At 43.6% G+C, this 12,384-nt stretch overlaps 1 protein-coding gene across 1 annotated transcript in view; it reads right to left on the bottom strand.

The window, feature by feature from the left end:
- Positions 1-11,235, bottom strand: part of CPAMD8 (C3 and PZP like alpha-2-macroglobulin domain containing 8) — a 47,378-nt gene extending 36,143 nt beyond the window's left edge. The window contains exons 1-14 of the mRNA XM_065699841.1: positions 11,069-11,235; positions 8,731-8,882; positions 8,147-8,169; positions 6,935-7,100; positions 6,747-6,799; positions 6,273-6,290; positions 5,258-5,312; positions 5,016-5,129; positions 4,141-4,225; positions 3,837-3,945; positions 3,363-3,590; positions 3,021-3,191; positions 2,518-2,646; positions 138-327 (exon numbers count right to left, since the gene is read on the bottom strand). Coding sequence (XP_065555913.1) covers positions 138-327; positions 2,518-2,646; positions 3,021-3,191; positions 3,363-3,590; positions 3,837-3,945; positions 4,141-4,225; positions 5,016-5,129; positions 5,258-5,312; positions 6,273-6,290; positions 6,747-6,799; positions 6,935-7,100; positions 8,147-8,169; positions 8,731-8,882; positions 11,069-11,151 — 1,576 coding nt within the window. The 5' untranslated portion in view covers positions 11,152-11,235. The remainder of the gene's footprint in view (positions 1-137; positions 328-2,517; positions 2,647-3,020; positions 3,192-3,362; positions 3,591-3,836; positions 3,946-4,140; positions 4,226-5,015; positions 5,130-5,257; positions 5,313-6,272; positions 6,291-6,746; positions 6,800-6,934; positions 7,101-8,146; positions 8,170-8,730; positions 8,883-11,068) is intronic.
- Positions 11,236-12,384: the final 1,149 nt, after the last annotated feature.

Below are 12,384 nucleotides of genomic sequence, written 5' to 3' on the forward strand. Positions count from 1 at the left end.
TACCACTATTTTTCCTGCACAAAATTATTCTATGCCCTTTAAGGAGCACAAATTCAAACAAGAGGATATTTAGGTCTGTGGAAAGGCTGTTTTCCCCTCAAAATGAAGAGTGAGTTTGCATTTCTGATGCTAGCTACCTGTTCCTGGGAGGCGTGTTATATCGATGTTCTTCTCAAAGGGAAAAGTGGCTCTTTTGCTTCTCTGCTGGGTGATATTGCTGGGCTGCAGTCCTGAAAGGACAATGTTGCCTCGCGATGCCACTTCATAATGTAGAGTGAAATTGCAAGGACATGTGGACTTCACTGCAATCCAAGCTTCCTCTCCTACCTGCACTCAGAGACAAAAAAAGCGAAAGATTTTGTCTATTAAATGCATGCTTTTTATTTATAAAGCACAAAAACCTATTTGGGTTTCAGTCCACAAGAGATGTGACCTTTCTCCTAAGGAATGTTTGCACTGAAAAGTATAGTACATTAGCACTGTTTTCATTGACTTTCTTCACAATAAAAAGGGGCCTGTGTTGAGCTCTTCACTCCCTGTAAATCTAACAGGAGAATGGGCTGGGGGGTTGTATGCATTAATGAAACAATAAAGGAATCTCTGGAATCCTGAAAGTTAAGCCTTTTGGCGCAGAGCAGCTGTCAGAATTGGTTGAATTTTAGACACCTCTTCCGTAGCCCAGCCCCAAAATGAAAGAGCTGGGTTGGGGGTAGGAAGGGATGTGCCCCCACAGTTTAACTGAGATTATATGTGGTGATTACTTTCATATGGCAAATACTAATTCAAACATAAGCAATGTGGCATGAAGTTCCTGGGAGCAGATCTGACGGAAAATGCTTTCAAATTACACAAGTCTTAATTTGCAAGTCTGGCACTCAAGGAGCTGTCAAACAAATAAACAGGACAAGAGCTTCTTTTTTCTGGGCAAACTCCTCTGATGCCTGCAACAGGCTCCAGAGCAGCACAGACTTCCTGCACTTCTTGTGCACTGAAGGCCTATACTCAGAGGAACTCACTAGGTACTGAATACCCCAGAGACAGAATGACCCAAATACTGCCAATCCCAACAGAGCAGACATCAGTGCTCAGTCACAGGCTTAGGACTGAGTCATGTCTGCCTGAGTAATGAGCTCTCTGTGGAGCCACCAACTTTCCTTCTTGCTTCTGGGGTACAAGGAGCAGCTAACGCTTGTATTAAGTGAGACTTCCACACCTGATCCTCCTGTCATTTAAAGCATAGCAATGCCCAGCTAGGACTGTTAAGGCTGGAGAGTAAAGTTAAATCCCAATGAAATCTTTTGAGAATCCTCTTTTTTTCCAGCACTAACAGTGATATCTTTCCAGAATGTACTTATGGTACAAACCAAAATGGCAAGTGCTCGAATACAAGGAGCTGCTAATGGGTTAAACACAGTGAGAATGCCACAGAGTCCAAGAAGTGCCTCGTGACATGAAATATTTGAAGTATTAAGAATTCCCCAGCGCAAATGATGAAACAATTCATTAAAAGAAAATGAATGTAGCTAATTGGAACACCCAGTAAGAGCTGGCAAAGCAGGGAAACAGTTCCCACATCAGCTGGTCATCCACCTCCTAGCTTTCCCACAGAAGAATTATTTCTAATCAGGTTATAATAAGAACAAGGTGTTCAGATTAGCAGTGTATAATCCCTTTTCCATACCTCAAGAAACTTGTAAAAGATTAATTAGCCATTAAACTTCCATGAAATGCAATGATAAAAGAAATGTTCTTATTTGGATACAAAGAGTCTCAAACCAACCTTTGGATCTGCTGATATTAGAAATCTAAGTGTCAGGTTTTTAGCCCCATAAAGCAATATGCAGACCCTGGGAGCATCTTCTTGGGTACAAAACAAATCCTAAACAACTCGGTAAAACAATATGCAACAGGAATCATGGTTAAAACAGATCTCTCCTTTAGGAGAGATTACAACAACTTTCATATGGAAGAGCTGCATTTTTAGAGAAGCTCCTACAAGAGAAGACAGCTAAATTCATAGTTTTATAACTGGAAGACTAAATAGATCCAGCTGAGATTTAAAGTGGAAGTTCTAGTTAGACTCCATAGCCCTAATTTGGATCTTTAGTAATCAAGCTACTCCCACCAACATCACTTCCAATCTCTCCACATTTGTTAACTTGAATTAGAGCACATCATTTTCACCAGTTTGTATGTGAACATCACTGGAGGAGCACAGAACATACATTCAAACAGGAAAACCTTTTCAGTGCCTACATCCACCCTCTCTCCCCTGTCCCCAGAACACAAAGGAGAATGAGATGCTGAGCAAAGCATCAAATGTACTTTGCTTAGCACTGTGTGCTAAGCCCACTTTAAACAGTTATTTGGTGGCTGAAGTGCAGCTACTTCAACTTTTGTACTGGACACAACAGTCCAAGATCACAGAAGCAGAAGTGGCTAGAAATTTAATTAGAACAAAGTACTTTAAGCCAAGAAATGCAGTTGTTGCTATGATGGAGTAAGACGCCAACATACCTGGAAAGGTTTATCTGGTGCCTGGAGCTGGATATGACACTTGCTGGGCGAGTACCAGCTACTGATAGACAAGTAGTTTGGCAGATATTGATCCCCAGATGGTTTTCCATCAATCGCTGTCACTTTGGTCTTAACAAAAGTTACATTTGAATGTTATGCATGTATAGAAAGCCTGATTTGTACTCTCTTCTTACACGGTGTCCCCACCTCCCACTTTATAATTTCCAGCAGTTATCCCTCATCATTTTTACACAGCAACAGTACTCCAAATATTGGACCCTTATTACCATGTTAAGCTGTATCTGGAGAAGCTTCTTTACATGATGGTCATCAACCTCAGTTCTACTGGCAGCAAGAAACAAAGCAAGTGTTTGCTGCATTTAAATCAAGAAGCTGAAGCTAAAAGGCACTGATTTCTCTTTAGAGCACTGATTTATAAAGTGCAGGTTTGACAAGATTAGTTACATTAAAGCCCACTAATCCTATAAAGAGCTTTCACCCACCTCTAGCCAGACATACTGGGCAGCTGTAGGGATGGAGGGGATTTCAAACTCCACCAGGCCATTTCTTGATACCAGTTCACTTGTATAAACGTTGTCCTTTGGTGTGAGTTCAGCTTTAATTCTGATAGTGACTCTGTCAGCTGGACTTCCATCAGGGTAAGTGACTTCTACCTACACAGTGTTTCATTTATAGAACAACAGGTTTTACATTATAGGCAATTCCAGTCAATGACACAAACAGCAGGTGGAAAAAACCACACCAGAACATGGCATAACATCCTGGGATCAAGTCAGTATAACCTTATATCAGCCACATGTCAGCATCTCTACTTTTAATCTTACCTTTCCTTTGTAAGGCAGTCCAGGTTTGAACTGTTTTCTAGTATCTTTGGAGTACTTGATATCAATCAGCTGTTTCTGGACAGGCGTTGAGTCATCAAATGTAACCTGCTTGCTCCCATCAGAGCTGATCACTGTGGCCCAGATGTTGACTGTGCCTCGGAAATGCTCTGGAACATCAGCTGGCATCATGTCTTTCACACACACATCGAAGACAGCCGAGCCATCAATCTGCAAAATGGATGGAGGGAAAGGAAATGTAAGTTTGCATTCACATTCCAAAAGGGTCTAGAAGCCAAATCTAAAGCGTAGGCACATAAAAAAATACATGACTGGTCCAGCATAATGAAAATATTTATTGCATTTACCCATTTATTTTCGGATCTCCCACCAGCAGCATGAAACAGAGCTGTGGTATTCATGCCAAAGAGCACAAATCAGGCATTTTATCACAGCTGCCTCAATGGTCTCACTCACCTGGGTAGTCTTGAGGACAGGGTGTCCCACCTCATGCCTGTAGTACCCTACGCCATTTATTGTCATGTTGATAATTAACTTTCCTGTCACTGGTTTTCCAAATGTGTATCTGAAATGGAAAGAAGGTAATTCCCAGCTGCCAGCTGTTTCTTGTGCTCCTGAGTCTATCAAGGTTGCTACTATGTGAGCTGTACAGCTAGAAAACCATGATGAGAAACCATCTGAAAAGCCTGCAGCAGATGAGATCCAAGCTCCGGTGGCTGCACTATTAAGTAAGGAAACTTTCCTTGGGCCATGTTCCTACCTGGCATGGACAGTTCCTTTTTCACACAGTGAAAGGTCACGAATGTAGCGAGGGGGCTCAATCAGCAACTCAAACTTTGGTAACACTATAAAGAAAAGAAATACAACAGATTTTCAAGATCTGATTGCCCAGATGATAGCAAAAACGCTGGCAAGATCACTGCTGGTGGTGGGATGAGTGCAGTGTAGCTAAGGTGAGACAGGACAGCACTCAGCCCAGAACTGAAGCAACAAAAGTAGCAAACCAAGACTCTCTAAACAAGACACCCTTAGCAAAACACCTTAGATTGTTACTTCAGGGGGATTTTTACTTCAGCCAGGATTTGAGCCCAAGCTTCTTCTCTTAGCTACACAGTAGAGAAGACAACTTGCTACGACTCCTCCATCGTGTGTTGGGAATAGAGCCAAAAGATTAGTAGTTGTCAGTGGCTATAAACAGGCTTGTGTGATTAGGTCAGATACCCTAGCTTGTGTGCTGGGTGTAACAATGGCCACCTTGCATCAAACAGAGGAACTCTGAGACTGAAAAGGAATTCCTAATTCCAAGGAGGGCTCTGGGAAAGGAAGGAGAGCACTGACAGCCTGAAAGCATCTTCAAGAGTTTTCCAAAGCAAAATGAATTGTGCAATTTGACACTTCAAGTCCTTTACTTTATGAAGGACAGGAACAAAGAGCCTGGTTGTGTCTATATCCCTGAAGTATCTGTATCCCTATAAGCCAAGTATTTATATCGCTACATCCCTAGCCTCTAAAGAATTCTTCCTCATGACACTCTAAATGTCCTGGTGTTTCATCTCAGGTAAAAACACTTCATACTGCTTTGTTTTTCCCAGTTCACTTTGGGTTACAGTCAAAGTTGATTTGGATACAACTCACCGTATTTCTGAACTTCAAAGGATTTGTTGTAAGTGTGGCCCTGCATTTCAGCAAAGATGAGCCATTCACCAAACACTGGCTGGTCAGACAGAGGAAAAGTCATATTCACAATACCTGAAAAAGGAAACAACGTTCTGTGAGCTCTGTGTCACTCATCAGCCCTTGTCAAGGCTTACTGAACACAACTCAGCAGGAGCAAAGGCAACTAACAATACACTGAGAAAAAAACATCTGAAACTCACCACAACAAAACGGTTTCAAATTGCTCCACTCTATCATACGAGACCCCCGAGGATCCTGCAGAGCGGTTTAGGAATGAGAAATGTCACAGTGAAAATGAGTATCACTAATACATTTAACTCAGTTTGCAACAAAGAATATATACACTTCATTAACAGCCGACATGTAACTAATGTCTGTCAAAAACTTCTCTGAGGATACTTTACCAGGGGTACTTGCTGTCTAAAATTCAGTACTCGTTTAGACCCTGCTTGTATAACCAATGCACACAGCAAACACTGTCAAGTGGCAGATCTTCCACCTATCTTAAGACACCAATTTTGCACGTGAGGAACCGGCCTCTGAAGACTCTTTCTGCTTATAAAGGGAGCTGTATAACTAACAAGGCAATTTTTAGATGACAGAGTCAGATGAAATTAATCCCATTGGTTTTGTCAGCATTATATCTGTGACTAAATGCAAACAAGAGAAGAGGGTGAGTTCTTCTGCTTGCTGACAGCTAAGGAAAACACATGGGAAAAAAATAAAAGACTAGACACAGAAGGAACCTCTCATTCACCTCAGAAGGAAGAAGACAGGAGCACCCTTTCCTTGCCATGAATTTCTATTGTCCACTATCATAATGTTTGGGTGCAGAGATGAGATTGGCCCTGCTATATCAGCCCAGCCAGATGAAGGATAGGAGTGTGTCTGCATTGGAAAGAAGGGAGAAATTGAGTGGGACTGTTACATTTATAAACCCCAATGAATCTAGCCAGTTCTTCTCAGTCTGAAAAATGGGAATGGATTGCTGAAACTGAAGTAGAAGACAAGTATATTTGTTGGTGATAACAAAAAAGCAGGACACAAAGATCAGTTAAAGACACGGGGATAGAGATAATTGCATAGGTTACAGTTGGGAATGGCCGTAATGGACTTGAAAGGTACAGATGTATGACTTGTTCCTCTTATGGCTACATGAATCTTGTGCCTCTACAGTATGCATGCTACATGACCGGCAGAGAGATAGATACTCACCACCACATAAGCTTCAATCTGAAAGAAAAAAAAAGAATAAAAGGCTTTATGAAACAAAGCTACTTTTCTGCTTCTTGTGCTGAAGTGCTGATGCAAGGTGTGATGCACAGAGTGACGAAGTTTAAACATCTCTTCTTTGACAAGAGCAGCTGAGAAACATACATTTAATTCACCCATCTAACTGGAAAAGTCATACTTTGTGTATCTGTGCATTACCTAAATAGAGCAGTCTCTGAAATGACCTCTAACTGTTTTGGCATAGTTACATCCTATTTGCTAGCACTACAAAAGCGTGTATTCTCCTTTAACAGTAATGTCACCAAATGAAATAAACTTACATGGTAAATTACAAGATATGGCTGAATAGCTTTAAAAATCCAAGTATATTTCTGCATAAATGTAGATTAGAATAAAACACAGCTTGCCAAATATTGCACCATATTTTACAGCGTGAAAGAAAACAGTTTTCTTTACCCTGTCATTGACTGGTCTCAAGTCAGAATTCACCATAAAGAGGTTTATCAACACTAGAAAAAGAAAAGAAGAAATGGGTTAGTCATCACAACAACTGAACAGAGTACCTTACCCTAGAATTTATCCCTGAAAAGAGTTTTGCTTGAAAGCAGTCCTAGCATCTGGCAAGTTCTCCACGGTCACTTTACCTTTCTGCTTGGGTTTATAGACAGGTTTATCAGTCTGGATGAACACTGATGAGCCTTTGCTATCGATGGTTACTGTGGTATAGTTGTGGAAAATGTAGCCTTCCTCTGCTAGATGCCGGTTGCCCCAGACTTTGAGATGTGCCTGTCCACGGAGCCCTGAAGGCACCTAGAAAACAAACCATGAGGTGAGGAAGACACAGAAAAGCCTCTCGGCTTTCTGGGGAATATAACTGACACTGAAGTGAGCAAGGAGCAGCCACCTGCTGCATTTCAGTGTAACTGTGTTAGTCATAAAAAGAAGACGAAGAAAATACTAGAACTTTCACAGTGCATAAACTTCAAAGGAGGCTAAATCATGCTAAAAACATGGCAGAAAATTCTCTTCTCCCCTTTCTTTAGCACTCGAGCAAAGTGAGATTCAATCTACATGCGCAGCTTCTACTACAGGTGTGTTATATGGAGAAATGAACCATGCTACAGAAGACACGGTTCCATTGATAGAGGAAGAAAAATCCACCCCCTCAAAAAACCCCCAAACAAGACACAAAACCCCCAAACCAAACAGGTACATTTTCAACCAGTTGCTCAGAGAAATAAATGACTCTTCAAATTATGTTAGATTGAAAATTATGAAGTAAGATATCTGACAATATTATAAATATTGTAATAGGTCAGCAAACCAAATCAGCAATGAGACCACAGGCTTTATACAACAGCGAGTTAGTGTCTTTGGATAAAGAAATCGCTAGCACTTGGTGTAACTGCTGAAGTTTCCTATCACATAGGTCTATATTACACCTTCTCAAAAAGAAAGAAAGAGATATTTATGAGCTTGTATATTAGGACAGTAAAGGGGTGGGGAAATATCAAACCCTTCCTAGATCCTAAATCCCAGGCACAGTCTAACTACTGGCAGGATAGAACAGCCATATAGTAATTACAGGAAAGGGAAAGAAAACTCAGGGGTACACCACCAAGGCAAAGAAGATCCTATCAGTCACAACAGACCATCACCCAGCTGAGTAGACTTCTGGAAATCAAAGGCTTTAATTTACTTACAGGCCAATAACATGGATGATGGAAGCAGGTGTAGGGAAAGCATCTATGCTGTGCTGTAGTAATACAATAGAACTGTTCCCTGTTCCACTGCTGTGGCTGAAGGCAAGTCCCTTATGTTTTCACCAAAACCATCTTAAAAGAATTGACACTCACCTTCAGTTTAATTGTTCCTTTATCTAAAATGAGAAAGAGAGAGAGCACGTTACTCTTCTCAAGCTAAGGTACTAACATGATGGTTAAAGAGCCAGACTGCCCAAATCTTGCCTACTTTAGAGCTTACACCACTGCTAGCAGTGGTAGAACAGCACTACTGGACTTCATCTGCACTAATTTCATTCAGTATTAAGTTGGACATCATTAAAACACCTTTTGTCCTCCCACACAGAACAGAGGTATCTGTCTTTGATTTGTGCATTTAGTAACACCACCTCTTTCAGCAATACAATCCTGAAGACACAGAAATTGCATTTCCAGCACTCAAAATAAGGGTAGAAAATAATGATGATGATGTAGATTTTGTATCTTTCTTTAAAGTCAACTTACACTTTATACAGCTCCTCAGCGTCAGGCATTCAGGTTTCAACAGGAAAGATATTCATTATGAAACTCTTGAATATCAATTATTCAGGGTTTCTGTGTGTCTTAGTGTTCCAAAAAGCAATTCTCTAAGAGAGATGTGCTTCCACAAGACCTCAACTTAGAAACTAGTTCTCAAGAACAGAATTACAGGAACTTACCCAGAACTGTTCCGTGGCCCCGCGACACAGTTTCTCCTTTGACTACTAACTGAATCTGGACCGTTGTCTCCTTGACAGAGTTAAAGATGGTTACACTTATAGCTTCCTCAACACCAGAGCGGAAAACAGAAGGTGCTGCGATCAAATAGCCCCTGAGGAGCAAAATTGGAAGTGGATGGTCAAGAACAGCAGCAAGAAGCCACTTTATGTATAGCAGAAGGAAAAGAAATGACTATTCTGTAACAGATTTGCCCCTGTAGGGTCAATGCTTGTGACTATCAGCAGTCTAGGCCTATATGTAATAGGCATAATATGAACATGGAACACACATAGAAATGGACAGAGCCTAAGTGGCTTACAAATGCTTAGTATTTAAAAAGATTTAGTATTTAAAGGAGTAATACTGATCTTTATTGCATATATATTATAAACAAACTTATGCATTATATATAAAGAAACTAAATATACAACTAGCTAATCGTAGAAAATCTGAAGTTCATGAAAAGATGAGGAGGGACCTGGACCTCCAGTAGGATTTTGTAGATAAAACTTCGTTTTGAAGCAGTTTAGATACTTCTCACATTTTACCTCAACTAATCTGCATGGCTTCAACTTGATATACAAAACAAGAAGGGACTCTCAGTGCTGATACTCGGCACTTTCCAAGCATCAGGCTCGCATACATATGTGTCTCATCTTCCAGAAACTGCAGTTACAAGATTGGGCTCAAATTCTCAGTTTTACTACCACTTTTATTCAAACAATTACCTCCTGCCAGTTTACAAACCCTTGCAGAAAGGCATTATTTCAGCAAGCACACAAACACACAGTTTTAAAGCCACCCCAGACGACCTCCCATATGTGATTCAATCCCTGTGTTTCTCAATGGAATCTGCACCATTCCACCGTACTGAATGGCACTGTGCCATGAACTTGTCAACTAAAAGCATTACAGCCCCTGAGCTCTTTGATGCGCTGGGCTGGAAGCAACACATTTACATTCTCTTCGTGACACACCTTTCTGGGTTTTTTCCTACCCAAAAGGATTTCTTTTGAAACAAGGCAATTCCTCAAGTGACTCTTTAAGCCCACTTTCTCAGCCCTTGCCTTCCTACAGTTCCATGAGCCAGGTTGCTGTAGTTTGTGACTAATTATCACTTTGGGATAAAGAGGATGGTGTTTTACAGCCCCCCAAGTCATCTTTTATCAAATTCCAAGCCCATGTTTCTCTCTCAGCAGGCCTCATTGCCATGGAGATCCCATTACCCCCAAAGGAAGTTCAGATCCCTGTGGCATTTGACTTAAATTGCATGGGGTACTTGCAGATTCAAAACCTTATGGTTGCCAGGTTTGAAAATTCATTAGGACAATAATAAACAACAATAAAGAGTTACTACTTAGCCTGCAAATTCTTGGTAAGGCAGACGTAGCTGATCTGGTTGCAGAGGGAGAGGGAGTACCAGCTGCAGCCAGTATGAGCTGATTAGATTCAAACTGTCACACAAGCACAGCACTACGGTACCATATGTGAAGCACATGTATTCACATTGTTCTGAACTGCTACAGCTCCTTCTGAAGCATCACTCTGTTGATACGGTCTTTAAATCACTTAATAAATGGTGTTTGAATGCTCAGTATTTAACTTGGCTATTAAACAGTTAACTTGACAGTGACTGGACAGATCCTTTAAGCACATTTGACTAACAGCTCTGCCAGGTTATGCCAAAACTTGGCAGGACTGGAAATATTTTCTAGTAAGCAAGTGAAAATAAGTTCTCCACGGCACTCGGTTAATGCAGCTATTCATGATGCTGAGGGGGTATAATAAGCAACAACAACTTTGTTCTTTTGTTAAAGAACAAAGCAAACCCTAATCAAAGTTAACCTAAACAGCCTGGAACGAGCTGTGGATTCAATTTCTACAAGCCAGAGGACTTGCCCAGCAGTGCAATGTTTCTCCCCGGATGATTTTCCCCGCAAGAATGCTCTTCGGGAGCAACTAACGTTACCTTCACCCATCCCAAGCACAGCAGCCCCTGCGCAACACCCTGGATTCCTTAAATAATTGTTTGCAGATAAAAGCTTTGCAGCCGCTCGCCGGAGCAGCTACAGGCAGGTATTTCTAAGGAGGCTTGCTGCCTTTTTTAGCTTCCCCCTTTCCCTGCGCTATGCACTTTTGCACCGGCGAGTCCAAACGTGCTGCCGTGCTCGGGACCCGCCGCAGCTCGCCTGTCCGACCCCAGCCCCTCCAGGCTTTGTTAAGCGGCCGGCGCAGCCCCCACAGAGCAAAGGGGTTCACTCACAAGACCCCCTCCCCGCCGCTCCTCCCGGTACTTACTGCCGCTCCCGGGGCTGGGCTGCGCTCAGGCTGCAGAGGGTCAGGAGCACCCGCCAGGCGCAGCCGGGCTGCCGGCGGGGCATGGTGCTCCGAGCCCCGGCGCTCTGCGCGGGCAGGAGGAGCCTTTTGTTCCCGGCGAGCGCAGCCCCTGCTCCCCCGCCGCCCCGCTCCCGGGCTCGGCTCCCCGGTGCCTCTGGCCCCCGCCCCTGCCGCGTCCCCGCCCCCGGGCCGCCTCCTCCTGGCCCCGGTGCCCGCTCGGCTCCGGCCCCGGCTCTTTGTCTGCGGCTCCCCGCCCGCTCCTGACAGCGTGCACCGGGGGAGGGGGCCGGGCCCCGCACCCCCGCCCCCGGCGCCAGCCTCCGCTCCGCACCTTCAGCATCCTCCCCGCAGCCCCGCCAGCCGGCCCGGGGAGAGCACCTGCGCGGGCTCCCCTCTTTCCTCCGGCTCACACCCGTGCGGGAACTTCTCTTCCTCAAGCTCCCACCGGCTCGGAGCGGGGCGCAGCAGCCCTGCGGGGTCTGCTCCCTCCAACAGCCCCTGCGCTCCCGGGCACTCCGCTTTGCAGCCCCTAACTAGCGGCAGGATTGGTACCACTCTGCCCATGGGCCCTCGTTCACCCATCTCCATGTCGCTGTCCCAGCCCGTGTCTACTGCAGGGGCTTGGGACAGGAGGGGGAGCTCGCACTACACCAGCCTGAAGAAGGTGCAGCCAACGAGTAGCGCTTACACAGCCGAGAGAAAACGCTTTTCCAAAGCGGTAACTGAGATTCAAGGTGACACAATAAATGCCCTGTCTCACAGCGATGCATATAGACATCAAGGAATGATTTCTCTGATCTCTGCTCGAGACAACCCAGGCAATGCAGGATTCCAGACGTGCTTCAACAGAGCTCAGGACTAAATGAAAACCCTCAGCGTAGGTAGTTTGAATCATGCTCCCCACCACACACACCCCTGGCTTCAGGTGAACGGCTCGGAAAACAGCAAAAAAGAAGAAAAACACCACACCTACTTTTCCCCTTGGTTAATGCCATTGTTTGAACCTCAATCCATTCCTTCTAAAAATAACTGATATGGAACCCAGCGTTTTATTGAGCAAAAATATAGATTTGTATCCTGAAGTCAACTCCATAGCTTACCAAAGGCCCTTTCTTCCAGCTCCTGCCAAGAAAAACAGCAAATCAAGTTGCTAAAGCTGCTAAACTTCTAAACTGCTTTTTCTCCCTCTTCAAATTCTTTCCATCACCATATTTCAGCAATGTAATTCCTAGTGAGCACTCAGAACTCACTCAGTCCTGAGTGAGGTTTCCCTGACA

This window comes from Lathamus discolor, chromosome 21 (genome assembly GCF_037157495.1).
Source record: "Lathamus discolor isolate bLatDis1 chromosome 21, bLatDis1.hap1, whole genome shotgun sequence".
Taxonomy (NCBI): domain Eukaryota; kingdom Metazoa; phylum Chordata; class Aves; order Psittaciformes; family Psittacidae; genus Lathamus; species Lathamus discolor.